At 47.3% G+C, this 27,494-nt stretch overlaps 1 protein-coding gene across 22 annotated transcripts in view; it reads right to left on the bottom strand.

Moving 5' to 3' along the window:
- Positions 1-593: 593 nt before the first annotated feature.
- PCBP3 (poly(rC) binding protein 3) overlaps positions 594-27,494 on the bottom strand; it is a 91,883-nt gene continuing 64,982 nt past the window's right edge. For 6 of the 22 annotated variants that reach the window (XM_077313811.1, XM_077313872.1, XM_077313837.1 and 3 more), the window contains 5 exons: positions 20,689-20,767; positions 19,633-19,692; positions 14,737-14,789; positions 2,760-2,929; positions 594-1,349 (listed from right to left, as the gene is read on the bottom strand). In XM_077313811.1, the coding sequence (XP_077169926.1) occupies positions 1,313-1,349; positions 2,760-2,929; positions 14,737-14,789; positions 19,633-19,692; positions 20,689-20,767 (399 nt within the window). In that variant the 3' untranslated portion in view covers positions 594-1,312. The remainder of the gene's footprint in view (positions 1,350-2,759; positions 2,930-14,736; positions 14,790-19,632; positions 19,693-20,688; positions 20,768-27,494) is intronic. The other 16 variants (XM_077313829.1, XM_077313880.1, XM_077313846.1 and 13 more) reach the window with 6 other exon arrangements.

Genomic DNA, 27,494 nt, shown 5'->3' with positions numbered 1-27,494 from the left:
GGGGCAGGTATTACGCTAAATTTATGGCATGCAAAATGGCCACAGGATCCACAGCCTCTCCCTTGAAGGGCAAATAGAATCAGTAGCTCTCAGCTTGCCCGGCATGAAGGGCAAATAGATTTGGTAGCTTTCAGCTTGCCCGGCATGAAGGGCAAATAGATTCGGTAGTTCTCAGCTTGGCCGGCATGAAGGGCAAATAGATTCGGTAGCTCTCAGCTTGCCCGGCATGAAGGGCAAATAGATTCGGTAGCTCTCATCCTGCCTGGCATGAAGGGCAAATAGTATCAGTAGCTCTGAGCTTCCCTGGCACGAAGGGTAATTAAAGGATCCAGAATGAACTGAAGAGACCACGAAGGAGAATACAGAGACCAGACACAGAGGCTGTTCCTAGCAGAGCTGCACAGACATTTATTGAATACAAACAATTGCAAACACAGCTGGCTCACAGAGTCTGGAGTATCCTGAGCTAAGTGTGTGGGATGTCACTTCAAAAACATTTGCAGCCATCCCTGTCACACTTCCAGCATCTCCATTCCCAGTGATTTAACTTCTATATTTAAAGAAACACTCCCTCCCGTCCCACCCCCCCCCTCACCCTGTTCTCTGCTTGTTACCAATGATGGTTTGCTTTGGCTCTGCCCCCCTCGAAGTGACGGAAACCATGTGGGAACCAGCTGGGACAACCCTGCTTATATCCCCTGGCTCAGACATGTTCCGCTCCCAACAGGCCACATTCTTCAGGACATAATGTCAAAAGTGTCCAGGTCGCCAAGGGCAGGAAGGACACGGAGGCAGTGGGACAATGGGGAAGGACGGGGGAGAGGGCTATTTCCAAGCTGCCATGGCTCTAGACGAGGCCAGAGATCTCCCCTACTATGGGAGCCGTTAAAACAAAATTTAAAATGGAAACAAAACAAAAAAGCTAAGGTAATTGTGTTAGCTAAATAGAGCTAAACAGAGACTAGCAAGACCTTCTTCTGAAACCTGGCCAAGAGAAACTCCAGCAATGCCTATTGCAAATAATTAGCACTGTACATCTGAAACATAGACGGATCCGCAGCAGAAATTTAAAAAAAAAATTAGGAACAGAATCAGGAGCACAGAATGCAATTTATAGAGAAGCTCGGTATGCGAATGTGCAATACGTGTGCATAGACATGGGCATATATGCACATAGATCCGCACTCACATATATTTGTTACCAAAGAAAAAAGTATTCAAAGAGATAGAGCAAGGAAGTATAGGGGCTGGGTGAAGAGTCATTGGCTTGATAGGGTCAGATGATGCACGGTGAAATAAGACAGGTAGAAATTTAGAGCGCACCCATTCCAGTGACCTCAGACGTCAGCCTAGAACAGAGGAAGGTAGAAAGGGATGGAAAGAAAAGTGTTTAAAGGTGTCCACAAGATGACATGTTTATTACAGACCCCGTGATACAACTACCCAGGCCAGTTTGCCAGTAATGCTGGTCTGTAGTCATCCTCTCTAATCTGAAGAGCCTGGGATAGGGCTTAAACGCAGTAGACTCTAATCTGAAGAACCGTTAGAGCTGCCAGGTCTGGGTTGGAAAATACCTGGAGACTTTGGGAGTGGAGCCAGGAGTGGGCAGGATTTGAGGTAGGGAGTATAATGCTATGGCCTCCACCCTCCAAAGCAGCCGTTTTCTCCAGTCACACACTCTCAGCCTAGTTGTTGTATTTATATTGTCTTTATTTGTTTTTTTTATTATTGTTTCATTTACATTGTAAGCTGCCTTCAATTCTGCAAAGGAGAAAGGCAGGAGATGGATGGGTGGATGGATGGATGGATGGATGGATGGATGGATGGATGGATGGGTGGGTGGGTGGGTGGGTGGGTGGGTGGATGGATGGAAGGAAGGACAGATAGGTGGGTGGATGGATGGATGGATGATAGGTAGGTAGATACCCTTCTGCCAGTTAATAGTCCAATTTCCTTAAATAATGTAGAAATATCATCTCGGCAAAGATGGATGGAATGATGGATGCATAGATTGATGGATGGATGCATAGATGGACAGACGGACAGACAGACAGATGTTGAACTTGGAGAATTTTTTGTGGAAAAGTGGCATTATGATTTTCTAAATAAATAACCTTATTGTAGCATGTGAAGCTGCAGAACTCAAATAACTGAGAAAGAAGGTTCTTTGGCATGGAGGGGATGGATTGGAACATCTTTGACATTGATGAAATCACTGTTAGGACTCTCCTAATCAGAGTCCTTACTCTCTGCATCTCAGAATCTCCTAAGATGGCTAGAGAAGTCCAGCTTTTGGGGGGTCTTGTCCATGTGTTACACCACAGGAAAGCAGATAAACTAAGCTACTCAGTAGATGAAGTAGACTCTGTAGACTCCGCTGATGGTTTTACCAAGTGTGCCAAAGTCCAAGAGGAACCAGCACATGACTTTAGATTCAGGTGGGTAGCCCTGTTGGGCTGGAGCACAAGAACCAAGTTTGAGTCCAGTGGCTCCTTTAAGACAAAGTTTTATTCAAGGTATAATCTTCCGTGTGCAAATGCATGTCGGTTTCTGAAGAAGTGTGTGTGCACACAAAAGCTTATACCTTGAATAAAAAATTGTTGGACTTAAAGGTGCTGCTGGACTCAAACTGTGTCTAGCTCATGACGACTTGTGTCCAAGAGATGTTCCTCTTGGAGGGTGTCCACGCCTTTTACACCAAAAGCTGGTCGTGGAGAGGAAGCTAGAGGATGACCATGGCCTTCATTAGAACCGCTCACCTGGCATTGATGAGGTACTGGGCAAGGCTGATGTTTGCTGGGGTTCCTGTGATGGTAATTTGGCGTTCCGATGAACCTTCTGTGGCGTTGGCGATTTTGATCTGTGCTCCAGACATCTGTCTAATTTCATTGATTTTGGTCCCTTGGCGTCCGATTATGCAACCTATTAGCTAGGGAAAAACAGCATGGGAGGCTTCTTAAATCGGCTCCTCTAGTATGAACGTAAACATTACAGAGATTTCCAGACACCTCTGACCAAGGTTCCTTTCTCAATTCCAATACTCAAGAGAGCTGTACTTCGCCACTCTCCTACTGCCCCAAGCTATCACTTAGAGCAGGGGTAGTCAAACTGTGGCCTTCCAGATGACCATGGAGTACAATTCCCATGAGCCCCTGCCAGCGTTTGCTGGCAGGGGCTCAAGGGAATTGTAGTCCATGGACATCTGGAGGCCCGCAGTTTGACTACCCCTGATGTAGAGGCTCCCACGGGTAATTTTCTTATTACAACGAAAGCATTTTGACCTCTGTGACTGTTTACTTTCTAAACTTGGGGATCAGTCTTTTATCTACAGAAACGCTCACTTTGGGGTTGCTTCCCCTGATTTGGGGGTTTCAGGAGGCAGGAGGAAATCTCCCCTAAAATACCTACTTTCACAGTGATTCTAGTTCTCCCCCCCCCCCCCATGCACACACTCTCATTGGGACCCGGAAGTTATTGGGGGCGACACTCTGTTTTTGGGGCAAAACTCTTATGATTTGAGGACAATATTTTTATCATAGAGTTTCCCCAAAATCCAGAGTGTCACCTCCAGTGTGTGAGGTGTGCCAATGTCACTTCTGGGTGATGTCAGCATGCAGGATGCTCATCTGAGTTTGGTTACATGAAGGGGGAGAGCGCCCCCTTCCCCACTGACAGTGTAGTGGCACCTGGGAATGGCCAAACTGTGGCTCTCCAGATGTTCATGGACTACAATTCCCATGAGCCCCTGCCAGAATCATGCTGGCGGGGGTTCATGGTATTGTAGTCCATGGATATCTGGAGAATCACAGTTTGGCCACCCCTGCAAATCTATGTACACAAAGTGTGCCTTAGTCAAGGTGGGATGGACCATTATATGGCCTGATATCACATATTTAGGGGGTCCTTTAGAGCCCATCCCCTCTCCTAGAACTTTATGGTAACACATGGACAAGGGCTGTGAAGCACAGAGGTGAGGGAGCTCCCATTTCTCCACGTCACAGGGATTATACAAAACTCCGCCAAGCTTGCGAACAAATCAGAAAGCGTGTCCATATCTCAGTCTCCACATCCTGTGAGGACATGAGGGCAGCAAAGACTTTGCTGTGAAGGAGCAGAAGTGGACGGGTGGCCATAAGTAGTAAGCATGAGAAGGTTGTTAATTTTACACCCTGAGTCACACCATTAGCTCAGGTTTTTTCAACCATGGTTTCATGAAACTCTGGTTTATTGACGGCACTGCAAGGATTCCCCAAATAATTTTAAATATATTTTTTAATTCTTAAATATTTATTGGGTGATATCTGTAACATAAATAAAGCTAGAAAGGGATGGTGGGAGGAGTTAGGTCTCATCACATACCTGATTGGCTGGCCATCGAATAAACGGCCAATCAGGTAGCTGGGGAGAGCACCAGCCCTGGCCTTGGTGCCAGGGTGGCTGCCTGCTATGGGGAGGTAGGATGGAACCTGCGGGGGCCACGACACCAGCCCTCCCCGCCACCTGCCCCGACTGCCTTTGAGCTGTGTGCTTAGACGGCTGCGCAGCCTAGGCAGGTGCTGCCCTGCCATGCAGAAGCTGACTACCTGATGGGTGGTGGCTGGGAGGGGGAGGCGAGTCACAGCTTTGGCTCCACGTGGTTTCCCAGCTGCCATGGGGAGGTCGGGAGGGAGGCTGGGGGGAGCCAGGATGCTAGCCATCCCTGCCACCTGCCCATCCACTCTCTTGCCCATGGCCCCAGCTTGCTTCTGAGCCTCATGCTTGGCTGCCTGTGCGGCCAGCTGGCAGGCAGGGGCTGGGGGGTAGAACAGCTGTGGCCTCACCTGTGCCACCTTTGAGCTTCCTACCCCTTTCCTCCCTTCCCTCTCATTTGCCTTCCTTCCTTCCTTCCTTCCTTCCTTCCTTCCTTCCTTCCTTCCTTCCTTCCTTCCTTCCTTCCTTCCTTCCTTCCTTCCTTCCTTCCTTCCTTCCCCTTTCTTTCCTTCCTTTCTTCCCCCTTCTTTATCCCCTTTCTCCTTCCCTCCCCTCCCTCCCTTCACCTGGAGATCCTAGCACCCCATTGCATTCTGGGATACAATGGGCTTTGCCCCTAGTGACCAAGTATGGTCATGCTGACTCACTCCTTTCTCCCAAAATAGCCAATAATGAGCCTGGAGTGGGTGGGAAGGGGAGGGGCCCCAGGTGTGCGTGTACCCAGCTATGCATCCCAATGATATTCTGCATGAAGAAGCCTGAAGAACATTTTGGGGGTTTCTCAATTGCTCAAAAAATTGAGAAAGGCTGCATTAGTCTCAGGAAATCTGTCCTCTAAAGCAGGGGTAGTCAACCTGTGGTCCTCCAGATGTCCATGGACTACAATTCCCATGAGCTCCTGCCAGCAGATGCTGGCAGGGACTCATGGGAATTGTAGTCCATGAACATCTGGAGGACCACAGGTTGACTGCCCCTGCTCTAAAGGACAGGTAATACAAGTGCCTGTCAGTTCATTGCTACAGACACGCCAAGCTTCTCCTAGACCATTTACGCACTGGAGGTTTCATGCCGGACTGCAGGCTGGAGTTTTAGTCATGGCAGGTTGCCCCACTTCTTCCTGCACCCACACGGGGGTGCATTTGCCCTGGTGCACCTTATCGGTCCCTGATTTGTGCTCCTGCGCAGGAGCTGGGGCAGTGAAGTTCCCAGTGCATAAATGGTCCTAGGCAGAACTCTTCCAAGCAGGAACAACAAACAGAAACAGGCACCTTCTCATGAAGCGTGAAACAAGTTTTTAAGGAAAATACACGGCCAAACTTTTTGAACACAAAAGGCCCACTAAAAAATAAAGGCAAATCCAAACCACAAAAGTGTTAAATAAAAGTTGATTTTTAACTGTAAGATGTCGTTTCAGAGAAAGGGGTGCTGGTGATCCCAATGAATAGCTGGACCACAATCTTCTCACAGTTTTATCCTGGGATACGAATCTGAATCTATCAGATAATCCTTCCTCTGTCCTCTGAGTGTTAATCTACTGGACTCTATGTCACTAACTCTAAAACAAACTAGTGAAGTTATACGAAGTTGGTCTGGTTTAAGGGACTGAGTGACAGGCAGGGTTGTGGTAGAGTTGAGGTCCAATTCCTGCTTAGCCGTAATGAAGCTCCCTGGGTGATATTCCTCTCTTTCCTTTTATCCTGTTAGTTATTGATCACCAGTTCTAGAAGAAGAAGAGCTGGTTCTTATATGCCGCTTTTCTCTACCCGAAGGAGTCTCAAAGTGGCTTACAATCGCCTTCCCTTTCCTCTCCTCACAACAGACACCCTGTGAGGGAGGTGAGGCTGAGGGAGCCCTGATATTACTGCCCAGTCAAAACAGCTTTATCAGTGCCATGGCGAGCCCAAGATCACCATCTCACCAGATTAGAAGTCCGTGCTCCTAACCACTACACCAAACTGGCTCTAGTCAAATGTAAGATCCTGGTCCATATTATTATTCCCTTAAATGATCTAGGACCAGGGGAATGGGCCACCTGATCATATAAGAGCCTGCATGTCAATTAAGATCAGTATCAAAGGCTCTGCTCCATCTGTCCCCACCTCACCTCAGCAGGTAGCTGCAGGCAGAATCTTTTTGGTGGTGGCACCTCAGCTGCGGAATACCCTCCCCATTGTTTGTTGCCTAGTTTGCTAAGCTTTGACCACATCTTGATCTACCAAAAATAATGTCATGTGAAATTGTGCAGCCTGTTCTAGTTCATCTTAGATCATATTGTGTGTTAAAATGTTTATATTCATTGCTAATATCACAACCAACCATTTATCAGGGAAAGGTAGGCTAAAATGTCTTAAATATAAAATAAAATAAAGAAGGTGTTAACACCTCTTCTACAGGGTAGGTAGTGACATTGTTGATAGATATGGCATCTCATAGAATCATAGAATCGTAGAATGATACAGTTGGAAGGTACCTCATGGGTCATCTAGTCCAACCCTCTTACAATCTGTAAGAGAAGAGAAAACCTTGAGAGGAAAGATAGAAACGATTCAGCCTGGGACATATTTAGTATCATGGAGTGATGAGAGATCTAGTGCGGAAATAGTCAACAGACAGCAAGTGTTTTGGAACTGGATGGCAGAAGAGCATTCAGGAGAGCTGAGAAAGAGCTGGGAGCTACCTGCATTTAGGTGATACAGAAAGCCCTGGAAATTTATGTTAAAGTCAGAGGCTATAAAAGAATTAAGAGAGAGGAAGAGGAAGAAGAGCTTCTCCCAGGGGAAATGCCCAGTGAGTGACTGGGCAGATAGAAAGAGAACCAGCTGGGCAAGAGTCATGGAAAACAAAGGGGTGAAGGGAGTAAAGGAGAAGCCAACGATCTGTTGGAATATGCAAGACCTGTAGCATGCATGATTGAACAGGATATGTGGAATGGCCTGCAGGGGGCAGCAGAGGAGATGTATAGTTAGGATGTTTAGGTCACAAACGTCTTGATATTTTTCATATAATCTCTGTGTCCTGATTGGCTCAATGGGAGACTTCCTGCTCCTGTGAGCACATATCCTCCCTGCTTGCCTCCAGAACAAACCAGACAAGATCAGAGAATCTCTTTTTTTCTCACCATAGGAAACAATGGAAGTTGGATGGGGGCACCCTTTTCGGGTGTCCATAAATTTGGATCCCCTAGTACAATCTTTTTAAAACTTGCGGTCTCCTTTGAGGGGAGCGTGACACAGCATTGCTGTAAATTTGGTGCATCTACTTCAAACTGCCACACCCCCCCAGAGCACAGAACAGATGAAAAAGCAAAATTTCCCATTGACTTTAATGGTGCCGAATCAATTCGTCTGATCCTGAATCTCTGAATCCGAACCAATAATTTGGGTGATTTGGATTTGGTTGACTCGATTCGGCCTGAATCTGAAATGTACTGAATTTTTTTTTTCTGGGCCCATCCCTACTTCCTACGTACTTGCCTGCAAAGCAACAGACAGAATGAACAACAGGACAGGACAGTGAGGCAGTAAGGAATCTCTCTTCTGTACAAAGTTGTTTCTCTTCTAAGTAAAACTATTTCATCTGTCTACGCTTATTCCAACTCTGCCAATAAGGTCAACTGTATCAAAAACATCAAGGGAAGTCAAGAATGATGCGGATGGAGTCACAGTGTTGTAGTGGTGCTGGATTTCGAATGTGGAACAAATAGGTTCGAATCTCCACTCATGCCACAGACACTTGCTGGTTGATTTTCTCAGCCTCACACACCTCACAAGGGTGTTGTGGGGATAAAATGGAGGAGAGGAGAATGCAGTAATCTGCTTTGGAGAGAAAAGGTGTGGTATAGATGAAGGCAATAAAATGATCAAGGTTCAATGGATTTGGTAGGGAGAAGGTTGGACCTAAGTTCTGTTAGAGAGCAGCTGTAGTGGAGCACAGCGGTCAGAAACCAGGTTGCAGGAATAAAAAAGGTTGAGGGAAAGACGATGAGGGCAACAGAAGTAAGCAGTGTGAGTTAGGAATTTGGAGGCCAAGGACGTAAGAAAACCAAATGGCATTTGGAGACAGAGGATGAGACGAAGAATGGCTTTTTAAGGATGTAAGGAAAGGGGTATATTGATGGCCAGAGGAGAGAAGCCAGTGGAGTTGTGTTAGATCAGGGATGGCCAAATTGTGGCACTCCAGATGTCCATGGACTATAATGGCACATGGCAGGGGCTCATGGGAATTGTAGTCCATGGACATTTTGAGAGCCACAGTTGGACCACCCCTGCCTTAGACAGACTAGGTCAGGGGTAGTCAAACTGCGGCCCTCCAGATGTCCATGGACTACAATTCCCATGAGTCCCTGACAGTGAAGTGGCAGGGGCTCATGGGAATTGTAGTCCATGGACATCTGGAGGGCTGCAGTTTGAGTACCCCTACACTAGGTGATGAAAAGGAAATAGCAGGAGATGGCAAAAGATAAAAGTTGGGAAGGCCTAGGACCAAAGGGGCATATATTGGGGGGGGGGCGGGGGATGGATGAGGTCAACAGAGCAGTCAGGTGACATGTGGAAAATGTTGGAGATGTGGAAGGGGGGACTGGGTGAGAAACAGTGGCAGAAGGGAAGAGATCCAAGTGGATAGTTTCAGTTTTAACACTGAGAGAAGCACAACTTTGAGTCAATGGGGAGTGGGGAGCAAGACTTGGTGGGACATCAAATGAGGCGAATCACTGAGGATTCCTTGAGTGGGTGTGGACTGGGAGAAGTGTTGGTAGGGTTACCAGGTCTGGTTGGGAAAATTCCTGGAGCCTTTAAGGGCAGAAGGCAGAATTTTGGGCTGAGAGGGCCCTCAGTGGGGCATAATGTCACAGAGTCCGTTTCCTAGAGCAGCTATCTTCTCCAGGGAAACTGGTCTCTATTACTTGGGAGACAAGCTGGAATTCCAGCTGATCTCCAACCATCACCCTAGAGACTACCCCCTCATCACAGGTGTAGGAGTATTACTCAGCCTGGCAAGGCCTTCATGTTGAGATGTTCCTAAGTTAGTGGCATGAATCGTAAAACCCAAACTAAGAAATGTAAACAGAATACGGTTTTGCCACTCCTTACATGCAGACAGAATTATTCCTTTCAGGGACTCCAAATGTCTGTCTCCACTGATGCTGGTATACCTCAGGATTTACTTACAATGCCATGGAAAGCATATGTATAAGTGTAAAAGGCTCCCCATTCTTCTTTGTTCTTCCCAGATCTTTTCGTTCTGGGACCACTTCCTCTGCTACAAAAACCCCTTCCCCAAACTGAATTTACTCTCTTTCTGTAGGATATGAAAGCCACCGTGGTGAAGCGGTTAAAGAGTGGCAGCCTATAATCCAGAGAATTGGGCTTGATTCCCCACTCCTCTACATCAGTGGTCCCCAACCTGCGGGCCGCGGCCTGGTGCCGGGCCGCAAAGGCCATGGCGCCGGGCCGCGGCTCCCTCTCCCCGCCCCCCCCCGCAGTAAAAAACTTCCCAGGCCGCAAGCTTGCGGCCCGGGAAGCTTCTTACTGCGGGAGGGCAGGGAGAGGGAATCAGGGCCGGGCCGCGCCCTGATGTGTGGGCGTGGCCCGCGCAGGCGCGGCCCGATGCCCTGCCGGTCCCCAGCCTCATAAAGGTTGGGGACCACTGCTCTACATGAAGCCAGCCGGGTGACCTTGGGCCATACACAGTTCTTTCAGAGCTCTCTCAGCCCCACTTACCTCTCAGGGAGTCTGCTGTGGGGAAAGGAAGTCACTTTGAGACTCCTTCGGGTAGTAAAAAGCGGGGTACAAAAAACGGCTCTTCTTCTAAAAAGACCAGACTGGAGGTGATGTGAAAGACCTCTACCTGAGGCCCAGGAGATCCTCTGTCAGCCTGAACAGAGAGTATTGACTTTGATGAACCAATGGCCTGATTCAAAATAAGGCAGCTTCACGTGTGTTCAAAGGAGACAGGAGGCAGCTGGGCCGGAGGGTTTATCAATGTCATGGAATTGCTAAGGAGCAGGGTGGGGATACTGCTTCAGAACAAGGAAGTGAATCAGCATCACAACTCTTATGCATTGTTGTTCCTGTATATATTTCTGAAACAGCCTACGGGGTGGGACGTGTCCGGCTGTTCAAGTTGGAATAGGGCCAATCAGGGTGCAGCCAGCTTTGTCCTGATTGGCCCTGCCCCTGCAGCTCCCACCCTCCATCCCTGGACTCTAGTCTCTTTGCTTTCAGTGCCTGGAGCCAGCAGCAGGTAAGGAGGGAGGGCCCTGGGCAAAGGGTCGGGGTGGAGGCCTTGCTAACGAGGGCCTCGTGGCCTTTTAGGCTGGGCCTGCTGACGAGAGCCTCCCGGCCTGCTGACTACCTGCTAAGGATCTCTGTTTCTGCCCTGCTAACAAGCTGCCCAGCCCCCGCCTACCCCACTTGATTTGGCTGCGAGCTGCAGCCCAAAGCCACCTTAAGCTGCCTGGCCAGGGGCTAGGGAAAGAGACCCTTTCAAGGCCTGTTCTTAGGAACGGGCTTTGAAGCTAGTCTGAATTAAAAATTGGGAAATTCTCAGGCATACAAACAGGGCAGACAGTCTTACAGAATGAACCTGTAAAACCAAGGAGCCTGAATTAGAACTGGGAGATTTTTGAAAGAAGGTGACATTTTGGGAGAACTGTGCTGGTAAAGGTGGCTGAATGAGAAGAGATGAAGGATCTGGAGGGGTGAAAGAAGTAAGAGATGGGGGAGATTTCTGGATGACAAAGCAACAGTGCAAAGAAAGGGCAGGAGAAGGGCATTAGAGGGGACTAACATACAGGGGTTCAGTGAGGAGAGAGAGGGCAGACGGGTTCTGTAAGGCTAGGGACAAGCCCAGCCAGGATCACACAAACATTGAAACCAGGGCCCATTCTGCACACATAAGATAATGCATTTTCAATGTGCTTTGGCAGCTGGATTTTCCTGTGCAGATCAGGAAAATCTACTTCCAAACAGCATTGAAAGTGCATTATCTTTTGCGTGCAGAAAAGGCCCAGGTTTGTAGCCAGGAAATTTTTATGGGGGCAGGTGGAGAAAGTAGTACAGGGGTGACCAGACATCTTATTTATTTTCCCTGCTCTACTTCAATGTGATTTTACAACCTTCCTTTTTTTTAAAGCAGGAGAATTCTTCAGCCCTGCTAGCGGCCAATTCTGTTTGTTGTCAGTTGCACAGAGAATTCACATTGGGAAAATCCATGGCAGGACTCACACCTTTTTTTTAACCTCAACTCCTTCCTTTTTCACACAGAGAATTGACACTTGAAAGACATGTGACATATTTCATGCCAACCATTAAGTATTGATTGGAAGGGCATGCCAAACGGTGGGTGGGGCCTGCTCTTTTTCCTAACACCGTGGCCTGTTTGAAGGCATCACAGATCATCCTAGAGCAGGGATCCATGAGAGCTCCCCAAGAGCTCCCCGGCCTTTCCTCTATATCCTGCCTTAATAAATTCGGACACAAGCTCTTCCCAACTTTGCCAAGAAAGCAAGGAACTGGCTGATTCCATTGACTTGGGGGCAATATTCTCACCTGCTTACCTTGCCTGGGAAAGGGGGGTGAAGCCTAGATGCCTACTCCTGCCTCAAACTCTCCTTTATCTCCCCCTCAGACCTCCTTGGGTGTGACAGGGAAGTGTGGCCAGCTGGTCTGGTTCCGGGACTCCTCAAAACTGGAAAAATATTTCAGGGGGTCCTCCATGGTCAAAGAGTTGGAAAAGGCTATCCTAGATTGTGTCTCCGTGCTGGGCTAGTAGGGCTTCTAGAATAAGGCAATTTCCCTGCTTCTCTCTCCCACTGCAGTTGACTACCCATGTGGGGGGGAGGGGGCGGGGACAAAGTGTGGGACTGCAGGGAGGGAAGGATCAGCAGGAATTACTCTCCCTTCTTCTCCCCATAGGGATGCTGTTCCTTCAGAAGGGCTTCTATGAACCAAACCTGCACCCACTTTCTGAAGGCATAATTTTACAAACCACGTGGTGTAATGCCATAGAGTCTACTCCCCAAAGCAGCCATTTTCTCCAGGGGAACTGAGCTCTGTGGTCTGGAAGTCTACAGAAATCTCCAGCCCCCCCCCCCCCCCCGGAGGCATGCAACCCCAATTCCAGTGGGGCGTCTCATGAACGCTAGTTTGGCATGATCCTCCCATTTTGTTTAAGTCAAAAGAAGCATGCAAGCCCAGCTGCACATTTATGTGGGCACCCAACACTCACTCTATGTTTTCGGTGAGGAGAAAGAAGGCCTCAAAATGATATTTCCACCAGCCCACTGGAGCAGGCTTTTTTAGCCAGGGTTTCGTGAAACCCTGGTGTTTCTTGACAGGTTTCCCATATGGGTGGCAGTTAATTAATTTTAAATATATATTTTTAAAATTTGTTAAATATTTCTTGGGTGATATGACCGTATATGGTCATGTCAACCCACCCACCCCAAAACAACCAATGATGGGCCTGGAGGGGGTGGGAATGGGAGGGGCCCCAGGTGGGCGTGTCCACAGCTCTGCTTCCCAACTACATTCTGTACGATCACACCTCTTCTGGGGTTTCTCAAAAGCCTGAAGAATATTTCAGGGTTTTCTCGAGGTTAAAAAAGTTGGAGAAAGCTGCGGTAGAGGGCCTAGAAAACAAATTCATCTAAATATGTTCTCCTGAGAAATACCACTCTTGATCACCATTAAAAAAATAAAAGCAACCTGAAATTCATTTCATAGAGCTGTGCTGCTAAATAGTCTGGACAGATTTTGTTTTGCTGTACCGAGGCGTCCGTTTTCATTTACACACACAAAAAAACCTATCCCAAACTGAACAGATGGTTTTAGACTCGGCTTCTGGAATGTAAACATGATGGGCCTAACATAAAAGAACCAGAAGGATCAAGGGGGGGGGGGATATCGGAGAAGCTAAGCTAGTTTAGAATAGAATTAGGAAATGGAAATTCTTAAGGTAATCAGAATGTGGGACCAGGGCAGTGTATGTGGAGGGCACAATTGACATGTGGTGGAAGATGGTCCCTTGCAAATCTGTCCCTCTGCCCCCCCCATCCTGTTTTCCTTCAGATAGATATTATTCTGGGCCCCGCTTTTTTTTTTTATAAAATAGGCAAGCTTTATGGGTTTTTTTGCCCAGCAAGGTTTCTGTTTGGCTGAGCAGTTCAAGGATCATGGATGCTTTAGGCTGATCCTGCATTGAGCAGGGGGCTGGACTAGAGGGCCTGCATGGCCCCTTCCAACTCTATGGTTCTATGATTCTATGATCCTGCATTGAGCAGAGGGCTGGACTAGAGGGCCTGCATGGCCCCTTCCAACTCTATGATTCTATGATTCAATGGTAAAAAGAAATGTTGAGAAAGGCTGTTCTAAGGCAAGGATTGTAATATAACAAATGAACAACCACTTTTGCTTATTTGTTGTATCCAATGAGATGTATAGGTTATAGTCCAATTGCAAGGCTCTGTTAAGAGCCAATCAGGTTGTTTGGTGGGAAGCCCAGTGTATAAAAGTGCATTAGGTTGTGTGTTAGTTTTTCAGAGTTTGGTTGGTGTTAATAAAGAGTTGGATTACCGAAAATACTGCATCTGCATCTACTGAACCCGTAAACTTAACACCTTAGACTACAAGGTTTGAGCCTTGGGCTGAGGATGGTGGATATTACATCACCCCCCCCACACCCCGAGGAACTATCACACTAAACTGAGAAACAGACCCTTGTTGTTGCTCTCCTTTGCCGCCACCCCTCCCCGCCAAATAAGGTGGGCCTTTCCCCCCTTTCCAGATCACATGTAATCAAGTTGCTTTTCAACTCTCCTTGGGGTCTGTCCACAATAAACCACGTGGATGAGGTCACCAAACAACAGGGTAGAGTCCAGGAGAGGAAAAGACAAGAGAAACGATTCCCTTCCCATCTCATAATGCCTCTTGGCAAGCTGCTGAGGGAGTTACTGGTTGTGACCTTCCCTCACGCTATCAAGAGGAACAGCCACCGAGCATGGTGAATAAGGGCAAATCCCAGAAGCACTACATTAGAAAACACAGCCCCCCCCCCAGCCCACCGCCCCATGATCCCAATCTCCTGTTTCACGCCTCAGAGCCAGGCAATGGACACATGGACGACAACGACGACAAAGGCCTTGAAATGACACGCCTGGAAGGACCTGACGGGCTTCTCTCCAGCGGCCTCGCCGGGACCGGATGTCATTTGAAGACTAGCAAGCCTATCGGATGGCAATGGAGAGTACGGAGATGCGATACTCACATCATTGGGAATGGTGAGTTCATGAGTACTGGCCGGGGGACTGGCATCCAAACCTGGGCATATGCAAGGGAAAATGGTTATCACTGGAAGAGAAAGTCCTGCTCACTGTCTGGTATTTCACCAAAATAACAGACCTTGTGCATTTCTCAGGCTGCACCGGGGCCGGAGGGGGAAGGGAGGAAGACACTTTGGTAAAATAGCCAGGAAAGCACTTCCTAACACACAGAACCCCAGGACTCCCCAACAAATATTGCCTCAGTGATCGCTTGACTTGTACAGCTGGTTCCACAATTGTACGTAATCTCACCCCAACTTGCCTATATGTGTGTGTGTGTTAGGCAGGGATTCTCCGCTGGGGTTCCATAGAACCCCGGGGTTGTGCGAGAGCTCCCCGGGGGTTACACAATTCCCCCCAGAAGTTCTGATGGCTGGTGACATCACTAGAAGTCACTGGAGGCCATTTTCCTTGCTGGTCTACAGGCTTAGTCTCTTTCTCAACAAGGATTGCTCAACTGATTGGCGGGTTCCTGTATCTTACTTCTGCACCCACTTCTCCGAAGGGGCATGTCGCCACTCTTGGGGTTCCGCAAAGCATGAAAAAATATTTCAGAGGTTCCTTCATGGTCAAAAGGCTGAAAAAGGCTGGTGCAGGGGAAATAAAATCATTCCTGCCCTATCTTGCTGTCCATCCGTGTTGCCTTATATCCTGGGCCCAGCACTCAGAACCCTATGGCTGTTTGGAAGTGTAATATTTTTAGCTCATAGACAAATGCCCCAACAACAAATGCCCCAATTTGATGGAAGGGCAGGCTATGTCTAAAAAAGTGGACATCAACTTTGGGTTGGGAAATATCCAAAGCTTTGGGGGTGGGGTCTGGAGAGGGCGGGGTTTGGGAAGGAGAGTCCCCAGCCGGATAGAACATAATGAAGTCAACTCTCCAAAGCAGCCATTTTGTCTGAGGGAGCTGATCTCTGTCATCTGGAGGGCAGCTGTAATTCTGGTAGATCTCCAGGCCCCACCTTCTTAAGATTTGTCCTTAATTCCTAGAAGATTCTCTAATGATATTTTCTTAGCTTTGTTTGCTAGAATTCCAAATATCTAAGTGGCCGTTGGCTCTCAAGTCAACCTATGGGGGACACAATGTTGGTCATTTTTCTGCTCATTCTATTCCCACATTCTTCTAGAAAATAAGAACATATGTTAAGAATTCATTTGTGAGCCACCGATGAAAATTTTGGTTTGAAAACGGTTTGTGCATCTGGACTCCGCTCTGATTCTATTTGAATAAACGAAGAAAAGGACTTTTGCCTACACCAGTTTCTTTATCTGTATGGCTTCACGCAGCTGGTGGGTCCATTCGTTCTTGGTGCCCACCTGGAAGCTGGCAACCTTAGTACCCCCACACTGTATTCGAGGTCTCCGCCTGACTTTTGTGTGCAGGCTGCCCAAAACAGATAGTTTACACACACATATACATACACACCATTACTTGCTGCACACTACACTGATACCAACTGCATGTGGGGGGGGGGGGGAGACGTGTCCAGTGGGAGGACAGATACTAGGAAATTACTGTCTACTGAGATCTGACCAGAACCACCAATGATTCAACCTGAGGGGAAACAGGGGAAATGGCAGGATAAGAGCCGAGCTTCCTGGGATGGCGCTGAGAGAAAAACTGTCTCTCTTGTTTCAGATTTTGTCCAGAAACAAGTTACAATGAGCACAGCCTCCAGAGGAGCATGAAAATTGCAGGTGGAGGGAAAATTTCAGGTCCATGACAGACAAACCAGCAAAGGTGGGCCTGAAGTGAGAAGGAGTGGCAGATAGCGTGACTTCCAGTGTCATCCTAAACAGTTATACCTTTCTAAGCCCATTGACTCTGATTGGGAGGGCTCTGTTTGTCCAGTAATTCTGATAGGGCCATTCAGTCTGTGTTATAGTTGCAGTCCTATGACCCAGTTCCTTATCCATTTGCTGCTGGAATAGATCCACGGGGCAGGGATTTCTGGACTGACATACTGATCCGCACTCTGTCTCCACTCACAAACACACACACGACCCTCTTGCGGTGTGTACTCCCATGCTGAGTGATACATGGCTGAGGTGAAAACTCCTCCTTTTTGATAAACATCAAAGAACCATAGAGACTTCTACAGAACTGCTGTTCGAGAGAAAACAGAGAGGTATTTCTTGGAGATCTCCAGCCACCTATTGGCTGGCTACCCTGGTAACATAATATGAAACTGTGGTTGACACAGTATGCTAGAGAGATGATCCTCAGCTTGGAAATACATTGGATTTAATCCTAGGGATTCTACTTCCAAGGAAAAGAATTTGGGACTAAAGTTAGTCCTCTTCTTAGGACTGCAAGTCCATTTTAAAACTCTCCCCCCGCCACATACACACACACCAGTGTTTGACAGAAGCTTGTTTTTAACAATTCAGCAAGTTATTAAGGGTGATGAGGAGTGTTAAAAAAAGGAGAAAGGCACTGAAACACAACTGGACGGAAAGGTCAACCTCAGGGTTATGTAGGGTTGCCAACTTCATGCTGAGAAATTCCTGGAGGTTTGTGGGTGGAGCCTGGGAAGGGCAGAGTTTGGGGGGGGGCTCTGCAGGGTCTAGGGCTATAGCAGCCTCCCAAGCAGCCATTTTCTCCAGGAGAACTGATCTCTGCAGCCTGGAGATCAACCTCCACCTCAGGGAGTTTACCAGCCAGAACCTGGAGGTTGGCAACCCTATAAATGGCTTGTGATTCTATCCAGAGTTTACCGTAAGTATATCAGCACCTGCTAGATGGATCCCAAAAGAAAACTGAAGTGTCTCTTGGACCACACTTTCCACAAAGCTGCCATTTTGTCTCGGGGGCACAGATTTTTTTTAAATCAGAAGTGGCATGGTGCCACATAAAAAGCTACAGGGTTTAAAAAAAAAATTTTCCCCTCTCAACATCGCTGGGAGTGGTTGTGGGTAACAGAAGCGTGATAAGGTGATCCTTACTCCTACTGGGGAACAGAACTCCTACAGGCAGAACAGGAAAAACTCTGCCTCCTCCAGTCCCCTCTTGTACACAAATGACGAAATTGCCCCTGGCTACCCTGGTCACCCTCTCCAGGCACCACCAATGCCCTTTATCTCTGGAAATATTGGAATCAGCTGGGCAGCCTAGACAGGCATAGGGTTAGACCAGGCTTTATCAACCAGGCTTTCATGAAAACCTGGTGTTTCTCGACAGCCCTGCAAGTGTTTCCTGAATGGGTGGGAGTTAATTTATTTTTTATATATTTTTCAGATTGGTTAAACATTTATCGGGTTATATGACCATATATAGTCATCTTGGCTCACCCACCCCGCTCCTCCCAAAATGGCCAATGATGGGCCTGGGATGGGTGGAAAGGCCCCGGTTGGGCATCTACACAGCTACGCTTCTGAACTATATCCTGTGCAACTGTTCCACTTCTAGGGTTTCTGAAAGCCTGAAGAATGTTTCAGAGGTTCTCAACAGTAAAAAGGCTGAGAAAGACTGGGTTAAACAACTCAAGCCATGCACATTTGCCAGTCCTTTCTAGTTTAAAGAGAAGCAAAGGCTGAACTGAGAAGAATATTTACATGCTACTAACATGTCAAAGTGTGATGAGTATATTATCGACATAGTAATTGACTGGAAAAGCATTTTAGCTGGTAATGTTTAAATTAATAAGATTCCAGCTGTCTACACAGTGTGGTTCACTGGTTAGTGTCAGATTAGAATCTGGGAGAACAAGCTTCGTCATCACTTCACCACAGAGGTTTGCTGGGTAACCCTGGGCTGGGATTGCCCAGGGGGTTACCAACATCGGGAGGGTCTAGCCTGGCATATCGGCCACGTTGCTGGTTAACATGACGATGTCACTCACGTCCCACCTGTGCCATATATGGCATCATTACCTCACTGTGCAACAAGGCACCACTCTGGTATTTCAGCAAATCCTCTATGATTTTACCATAGAGTTTTTGCTCAAGTCCCAGAGCATTATCGAGTTGCCAGTGACAGGATGACATCACTTCTGGTGTACTCCAGAAGCGATGTCACCACTTTGCTGGCAACATGGCCGAAATGTTGGGCTAGGCCTCGCACAATGCTTATAAGACCCCTTGCTGGCCAGTGGATTGATGGTGGTGGTGGGGATCGGGGTTGGGGGATCCACACTTCGAGGATGGGCCTGGCAAGCCTAACCTGGGCCAGTTACACACTCGCAACCTAATCTACCTCAGAAGATGGTTGTCATATAGATAAAAGAAAAGAATGACATATGCCCCTTTGCCATTGGGGAGAAATGCGGGGCATGAATGGAAGTAAACCAAATAAATAATGGTGATGCCCATAAAACAGATCATATCAGAATTAACGTTTGTTTCCTTATGCCGTACATTGTTTGGACTGATGTAATTGAACATGGCCACGAGGAAATCCTCTAGATTTCCCGTGAACATCAGGCCGTAAATTTTTGCCTGGCACGTAGACAGATGCAGGCTACCCTATGGATAGAGTGGGGATGTTAAAGAAGTGTAGTTGCACAGATAAGCAGAAAACTGAAAATGGAAAGAACCAAACACTGCGCTTAAAAAAAATGCAGAAGTGTCCTTTTAAAGAGGGTTATTTTAAGCCTGAAATGCCATTCGAAACTACAAGAGGCCCTAGTCTTCTCTAGAGCTCAGGGTAACCTGGGGCCTGTACTGCGTCCAATTGCCCTTGATCTTGCTCACTGAAAGTCCATCACTTCCTCTAACCAACATGACAGAAGGAGGCATTTTAGTACGACTATCAGCTGCGGCAAGGTCTGATTCCAGAGAGAATTCTCTTCACAACGAAAAGAGCCTACAAAATTTCCCTAAAGCCTTTTATTTTTTACCTGCGGATTGGCCCATCAGATTTTGAGCTTCTTCGGAGGAATGTAAGGGCAGCTTTTCTCCTGAAGAGCAAAGAAGAAACAGATTTTAGGGTGTTTGCCTTCGAGGAGATAAGCGATGTCACTTCATCTAGGAAGCTCAAAATATGATGAACAAAACGGGTAGAACAGGCAGTCCTGCGACGGTCCTAATGACACGAAGATATATTCTGTAACACGCACAAGCGGCATCTATCTGCCTGCCCAGGGCTCTCGTGACCAGGAATTAACCTTATTCTGCATTTGGCTGGTATTCATGAGACCCTTACGAGATCTTTCGTGAAGGCCAGATTAGGCTTGCTTCAAAGGAAGGGCTGAACTGTTTGAATCATGGACCTCTCCCTGCATTTCTCACGAACATCCCATTCTGAGTGTTCAGCGTCTTGGAATAGAGGAATGAAATATTCTAGGCAGTCCCTAAAAATATCATAAAGATCTGCAGGGAGTGACATACTTTTTGAGTGTCCCAGCTGATGGCCTCCCACATACAAAGCCCATAGACATATCACTGAAAAACGTTCGCTGTTGTCCAATCTCAGAAGCTAATCAGTTAGCTAGTTAATAGCGGGATGGGAGACAACCCGGGAGACTGCGGACATGTGACCATTTAACCTATTTGTTTTCCCATGAAGCAAAGCAGTTTAAACCTCTCCCCTAGTAGCGGACTGAACTCATGCCAATCACGAAGAACAATTGATCTGAAATATCGCTCTAGAGCAGGGATGGACAAATTGTGGCTCTCTGGATGTCCATGGACTACAATTCCCATGAGCCCCTGCCAATTGGCCAAGCTGGCAGAGGTTCATGGGAATGGTAGTCCATGGAACATCTCGCGTGCCACCGTTTGGCCACCCGTGCTCTAGGTTCTCCAACCCCTCCCCCACTGAGAGTGGCAACTTCCGTTTATATCATCTCTATCTCCTAATTTCTTTTCATTCAACAAAATGAGCTTAGAAAGAAGAGAGAAAACTGCACAGGTAAGAAGAGAAGGAAATCCATAAAGGGAATCTGGGTACGTACCAGGGAAAGCAGGGGTGGTCTGTCCAAGGGGAGTAAAGGGGGTTTGCTGCATAGCCAACTGGTGGAGCTTGGTCAACTGCTGAGGGGTAGGAGGGACATTAGAACTAAGAAGGTTATTGTTATCGAGTACAAGAACAAAATTATAATCAAAAAAATAACAACGACAGGAAGCCATGTGGCGACACGGCAAACACAGCTTTAACAAAAAGGACTTGGCCTGGGTACGTGCCATCGTGCCCACGGATCGAGGCACTTGTGCTCGAGCAGGGTCTGAAATACAGGAGCCTAGTTTGGGCTTTCGGACTCGGAAAGCTGAAAGGGAAGAGAGGAGAACAATGCCAACAAGCTCCTCTGGGTCCCCGTTGGGGAGGAAGGCGTGGCCTATGAAGTCCGTCACTCAATCAGTCAGTCGAACAAATCCTGCCCATACAATTATCCTTTTTTCTCCTGACAAAGGTTCGGCCACTCGATTCTGGGGCAGATGGAGTGTCTTGTTTTACCTGAGCCAAATTAGCTCCAAAAGCCCAGTGCATAATCAACCCAGGTTAGGAGCTCTGTGGCCACAGACTAGGAGCTGGTCTCTAAACGACATGGCGAGAGGCATTCTGGGGGCCCAAACAATGGTCCAGTTGCCTGTGGCCAAAATAGGTGTGTATTTCAGACCCTGTTCACCCCTTGTTGTGCTCGGAACTTTTGATCGCCCCTTTACAAAGACCTTGTAAAGAGGACTGCATTTTGCAATACATTTTGTGCTGTTCTCTCATACGATCGTCGAAGCAAACAAAAGGATCATCGAGTCCCCTTTCCAAATTTTGGGGTGTAGCCCGAGGGAACAATCTTAGAAGTGTTTAAATGCTGAAACCTGAACAGAACAACAGAAATCAGCCAAAGAAGGACACCTCAAGCCAATCCAACTGGACCTCCCAAAAGATGGGGGCGCTTGCAATTGGAAATGGGGTGGGGGCAAAAATGTTTCAAAAATTCTTGCTCCTGCAGCATCTCTGAGGGAGGGGGTGGGAGGAAATCTGACATCAGCAATAGCGAGGGGGAAGCATTGGTCAGGCAGAAAACCCTGGGGGAGAGGGGACTGAAGAAGACAGGTAGGAAAGTGGAGGGGTTTTTGAGAAACAGAGCAGCCCCCTCCGTTAGTAGAGTTGGCAAGCTGGTCACCAGAAGCGGACGGCATGCAAGGAAAGTCCAAGTTTAAGAAGCGGAATGGTGGAGGAAGTAATATATTAAAGGCACTAAAGAGAGAGTTATGGTCCAGTTTGCTTTCCAAACCAAACACACTGGAAATGTTGCCGTTCCTAACTCTGACGCACATCCCGACTCAAACCTATCATGAAGAATCTATACTCTGGTTTCTCTTCAGATCACATTCATTTTTTCCTGCTTTAGAATTAAGAATCTAATGGCACCATCCTAGGCAGAGTTACACCTTTCAAAGCCCACTGCCTCATTGGATTTAGAACGGTATAATTCTGTTTGGAAGAGCCTCTTGTGGTAAGGCAGCAGACATGCAATCTGAAAGCTCTGTCCATGAGGCTGGGAGTTTGATCCCAGCAGCCGGCTCAAGGTTGACTCAGCCTTCCATCCTTCCGAGGTTGGTAAAATGAGTACCCAGCTTGCTGGGGGGTAAACGGTAATGACTGGGGAAGGCACTGGCAAACCACCCCGTATTGAGTCTGCCATGAAAACGCTGGAGGGCGTCACCCCAAGGGTCAGACATGACTCGGTGCTTGCACAGGGGATACCTTTACCTTTACCTAATTCTGTTTGGGGGGCTGGCATTGAAAATCAAATACATCTCATGCTAAAGTCACATGCAACACAACAACTATAGGTCGAAATCGGGTAATCTAGCATTTGTCACACCCTCTGGCTACCTTTGCCTCATTTCTCCTAATATCTCAACACTCACACTGCCTTTCCTTTTTTAAAGAATTCAAGACTGCACCACCATGAGTCTAGTCTGGCCCAAAGAGTAGAAGTTTGGGACCTAAAAGGTTGAGTAGCAGCAGAATAGGTATAAGTATAAAAAATTGAAACAAAAATATTTATTACAATACATGTGCATATATACAACTTACATCAAATACATCTCTTGGATTCCCTCCAGTTAAAATATTTATTCTTCTAAATTCCACTCTTGTAGAAGCCCTCTCTGAACCTGAGTGTATTCATGGACAAGAGATATATTTGGATATATTTCATTAGTGTGGGAGCCTCTCCATTCATATTTTTTACTACCTTATAGTCCCCATTACATCACATGAGTGCATTTAAATTTTAGATCACTGAAGAAGACCTCAAGGCAGGGTTGAAACACATTTGGTCATTTGCTCATTTATCCATTTGTCAAAATGTTTTGGATTGGTGCAATAGGGCATGATATACATTGATGTTTTTAGGTTTTATATGTGCACATGTATTGTAATGCATATTTGCATTTTGATTTCTTATACTTATACCTATTCTGCTGCTGCTGTTCCCTCTTTTGCTGTTCCAAAGAGTAGAAGACCACATGAAAGTATTCCATGTGGACACACACAAATGGAAATTGATGGATGTTAATGCATTAATCATGTTCTCATAAATAAGAACTTTCTGGCTTGTTCTCAGAACCTCCTTTGGAGCTTGGGTGCTGGGGGATTTTCGAGGGAAGGGACCTTAGTGGGGTATTATGCCATACTGTTCACCTTCTAAAGCAGCCATTTTCTCCAGCGGAACTGATCTGTCACCTGGAAATCACTTGTAATCCCAGGACGCCCCGGTTGTAATTCCAGGCATCACCTGGAAGTTAGGGGAAACAGAATGGCCACTAGTAATGAAGTCTGAGAAAATCCCATGAGAGGCAACCAGTACGAAAGAATGTAGATCGTAACGTAGTTTATTCTGACCCAGGAGTCTTTACAGCAAAACTTCACATGTGTTCAGACTAGTAAATCCATCCAAAATAAGCTAATATTTTCCTGATATTTTCAGGAAAAATTCCTTTCTTCAGAACACATTTCATTGCACCAGAAGAGTTGAACTTGAAACAATGAACTCTATAATAAGCAAACAAACAAGCTAGGCCTAGAGGAAAGAAAAGCGTCGCTAGTTTAACCCTTCTGAAAAAATGGAATGTTTTCTGAAGAAAGGAATATTTCCTGAAAATAGGTTTAATCGGTAGCCAGTACAGTGTCATGCTTAAGAGCAGTGGCTTCTAATCTGATGAGCCAGGTTTGACTCCCTGCTTCTCCACATGCAGCCAGGTGGGTGGCTTTGGGTTTATCACAGCCCTGATAATGCTGTTCTCACAGAGCCATTCTGTCAAAACTCTCACAGCCCCATCTACCTCACAGGGTGTCTGCTGTGGGGAGAAGACAGGGAAGGCAAGTGTAAGCCGCTCTGAGACTCCTTTGGGTAGTGAAAATTAGGATATAAAAGCAAACTCTTCTTCTATTTGCTTATTTTCAAAGGATTTACTATTCTGAACACACTTGGGGTCATTCCGCACTCGTCCAAAATAGCACAATGGTTGCAAACTGAAATCGCTACTGTTTTGCTGTTATGCACAACGTCGTTGACAATCTGCAACACTCCTGAAACTGATCCGCAAAAAGCGCTTCGTTGTAGCGCTTTCAGGGAAATCCCAAAAAGTGGATTCACCCTCCGGCAAGCGCTGCACTCTTGCAACCAATCTGCAACACTAGCGGGAAAGTTCTGTGCGTTACCATTGTTGCGGTTTCTGCAAAGTCCTTCCCCCTAGCTCTCTCCTCTGATCTTCCGGCGAAGCGATCGCCATTTTTTTTTCTCGGAGATCAACGCACTGGCAAGCCTTCGTTTACCCAGCGAGGCTTCCCTGGCTGCAGAGCTGTTTTAAGTCACCAAGCACGAAACAACATACAGCCCCGTTTGCTGGTTTATTTCCCCTTTATTTTTCACTGTATTTTCGGCTGAAAATCGCGCCCGTGCTGGGGGGTGGAGGGGTTATTTTATTTTTTTTCACTTGGGGGGAGCGTGGCAACGATGAAACAGCAGCTCAGACACCACCTGCTAGCTAGATGGGTCTCTCCGTTGCAACGAATCTGCGTTGAATCAATGCAGATTTGTTGCAACGTGTTTTTTTTTTAACTTCCTTAAAGGGAAAGGGGCTCTTTGGGATCATGATAACAGCCGCCCATTGGCTGCTTGACGGCAAGGGGCGGGACGAGCTCGGCAAAATCGCTTCCTGGCTAGCGATTTTTGCCGAGACCGGAAACCTGTGGGAAACGATAGAAACGCAACTGGATTCCACTACAAAGCCAGGTATGCATAACGACGAATTCCACAATTTAAAATGGTGTTTTTTCGTCCCGCAACCAATTTGCCACATAGATCCTGGTGCGGAATGGCCCTTGAAGTTGCTTTAAAGACCCTTGAGTCATAATAAACTAGGGTTGCCAACCCCCAGCTGGGGCCTGGAGATCTCCCAGCATTACAACTAATTTCCTGTCAACAGAAATCAATACTCCTTCGAAAATGGCTGCTTTAGAGCGTGGACTTTAGGGCAGTGGTCCCCAACCTTTATTAGGCTGGGGACTGGCAGGGCATTGGGCCGCGCCCGCAGGGACCGCGCGGGCCACGCCCACGCTTCGAGCCGCACCCGGCCGCGCCCGCTGGCCGCACCCGCGGATCGAGCCGCGCCCGGCCGCGCCCGCGGGCCGCACCCGTGGATCGGGCCGCACCCGCGGGCCGCGCTGACGGATCGGGCCGGCCCTGATTCCCTCTCCCCGCCGTCCCGCAGTAAGTAGCTTCCCGGGCCGCAAGCTTGCGGCCTGGGAAGTTTTTTACTGCGGGGGGGGCGGGGAGAGGGAGCCGCGGCCCGGCGCCATGGCCTTTGCGGCCCGGCGCCGGGCCGCGGCCCGCAGGTTGGGGACCACTGCTTTAGGGCATGATACCCCTCTAAGGTCTCTGAGCTTCCCAAAGTCTTGCCCTCCCCAGACTCCACCCACCCAAAACTTCAGGAATGTCTCAGCCCTAACAAAGACTCTTCATATGGAGGGTTTCAGAAGATCTGAAGTAGCCATATAAGGGAGTGATATAATACGGGGGTTGGACTAGATGACCCCTGGAGATCCCTTCCAACTCTATGATTCTAAGGGCAATAGTTACAATGGTCCTCCTTGTGTGCTTTAGAAGTCTTATGTGCTACCTCACTGCGTAAATTTACTTTACCCGGTTATTATAATTTTTAATTTTGAAAAGTGTCAAATTCTGCTTGCACTGAACAATCAACAAGTGTGCAAAGGCTTGCTGAAAGAAATCCATTATGTTGAAATGTCCCTTTGGTTAGTCAAGTCTCATTACAGGAGCTCCATGTCATAGCAGGAAGAGGACTGATCCATTTCAAAACTCCAGACTGGATATATGGACAAAGAGGTGGGGTTATCAGGTACACTGAAAATGTGGCTGGGAAAGGTACATTAACCAAGCATATAGGAAAAAACAGAATGCTTGTCTGGGGCCTCTGTGATCTTCACTATTTAAAATCTTCACTGAGCCCCCGGGAAGGGCGGTATATAAATATAATAAATAAATAAATAAATAAATAAATGAATGAATGAATGAATGAATGAATGAATGAATGAATGAATAAATAAATAAATAAATAAATAAGACCAAATATTCTCATCACCTCCAGCCGTATCTACCCTGCAGATAACCTCACTCCTCAAGAGAAAAACAGTGAATCGACTGCCATTCAAACCCCTTGTGTCTAGCTTTGCTTCCTCCCTGTGCATAGAAATTTCCTTCCACCAAATGAAAGACACTCAATTCTTCTTCACTCCATGTCTGAGCAAGGCGGCTGTGTATTTCTTATATATGTTTGCTTGAGGACATGACAAGACACTGCTCCCCCCCCCCCCGTCAGCCCAGGCACATCATAACTCTGTAGAGGTTCAATGTACGTAGAGGTGAGGAGCGAGAATCAGCATGCCAGCTGTACCTTCTCCTGTGCCTGTTTGTCAACTAGCAGCCAGAGGCCTATGAAATCTACTTCCCCTGGTTCCATCCCTGTAATTAGGGATGTCATGGGGGCATAATTGACACAGGTACTGCCCGCCAAAGTGCCGTGGCCATGGTAAGGTGAATGTCCCCAGTAGGGGGTGGGATCAGAATGCTTGGTCACCATCAGGAGGCGGGGCCTGGGCGTTCACTCCCTCACTCTTTTGGTGCCTGTTGACCCTGTAGGCAAATATTCCACTAGGACAGGAGCTAATGAGAATAGCATTCACCCCTGATTCTAAGACAATGAGGGACTCTCCCTGTGCCAAGTTTACCATTTTTCCAGGTGGGCACTGGCATCCTCCGGGCATTACAACTGATCTCTGGAAAAAAGAGAGCAGTTTCCCAGGGGATGGACTCTATGGCATTGCATCTCTGCTGAGTTCCCCCCAACCTCCCAACTTTGCCTTCCCCTAGCACTACCCCCCACCAAATCTCCAGGGACTTCCCAAACTACTCCATGCACAGCTGAGCTTCTAGAGTTTAGTGAGCATGTCTAGAATCCTGCAAAGTGCTTCTTGCAAGTTCTGCAAACAGGAATCTTGCAACCTATCTTTGCAATAAGTATACAAAACTTGACCATGCACTATTTCTGAGGCAGGAGAGGCCAACTGTCCACAATAGTTGTGATCGGGGTATGTGGTGTACGCAGGGCCCCTCTCAAGATTCAGCACCCTCTTCTCCCACTTTGAATAATTCCTGTAATGTTTGGGCTATTTAATAGCCATGCCCCTAGCTGTAGTCCAGGGAGAATATTATCTTTGTCCCTGAAT

Source organism: Paroedura picta, chromosome 1 (genome assembly GCF_049243985.1).
Source record: "Paroedura picta isolate Pp20150507F chromosome 1, Ppicta_v3.0, whole genome shotgun sequence".
NCBI lineage: Eukaryota > Metazoa > Chordata > Lepidosauria > Squamata > Gekkonidae > Paroedura > Paroedura picta.
The sequence above is the reverse complement of the archived record's forward strand: the minus strand, read 5'-3'. Positions and strand labels throughout refer to the sequence as shown.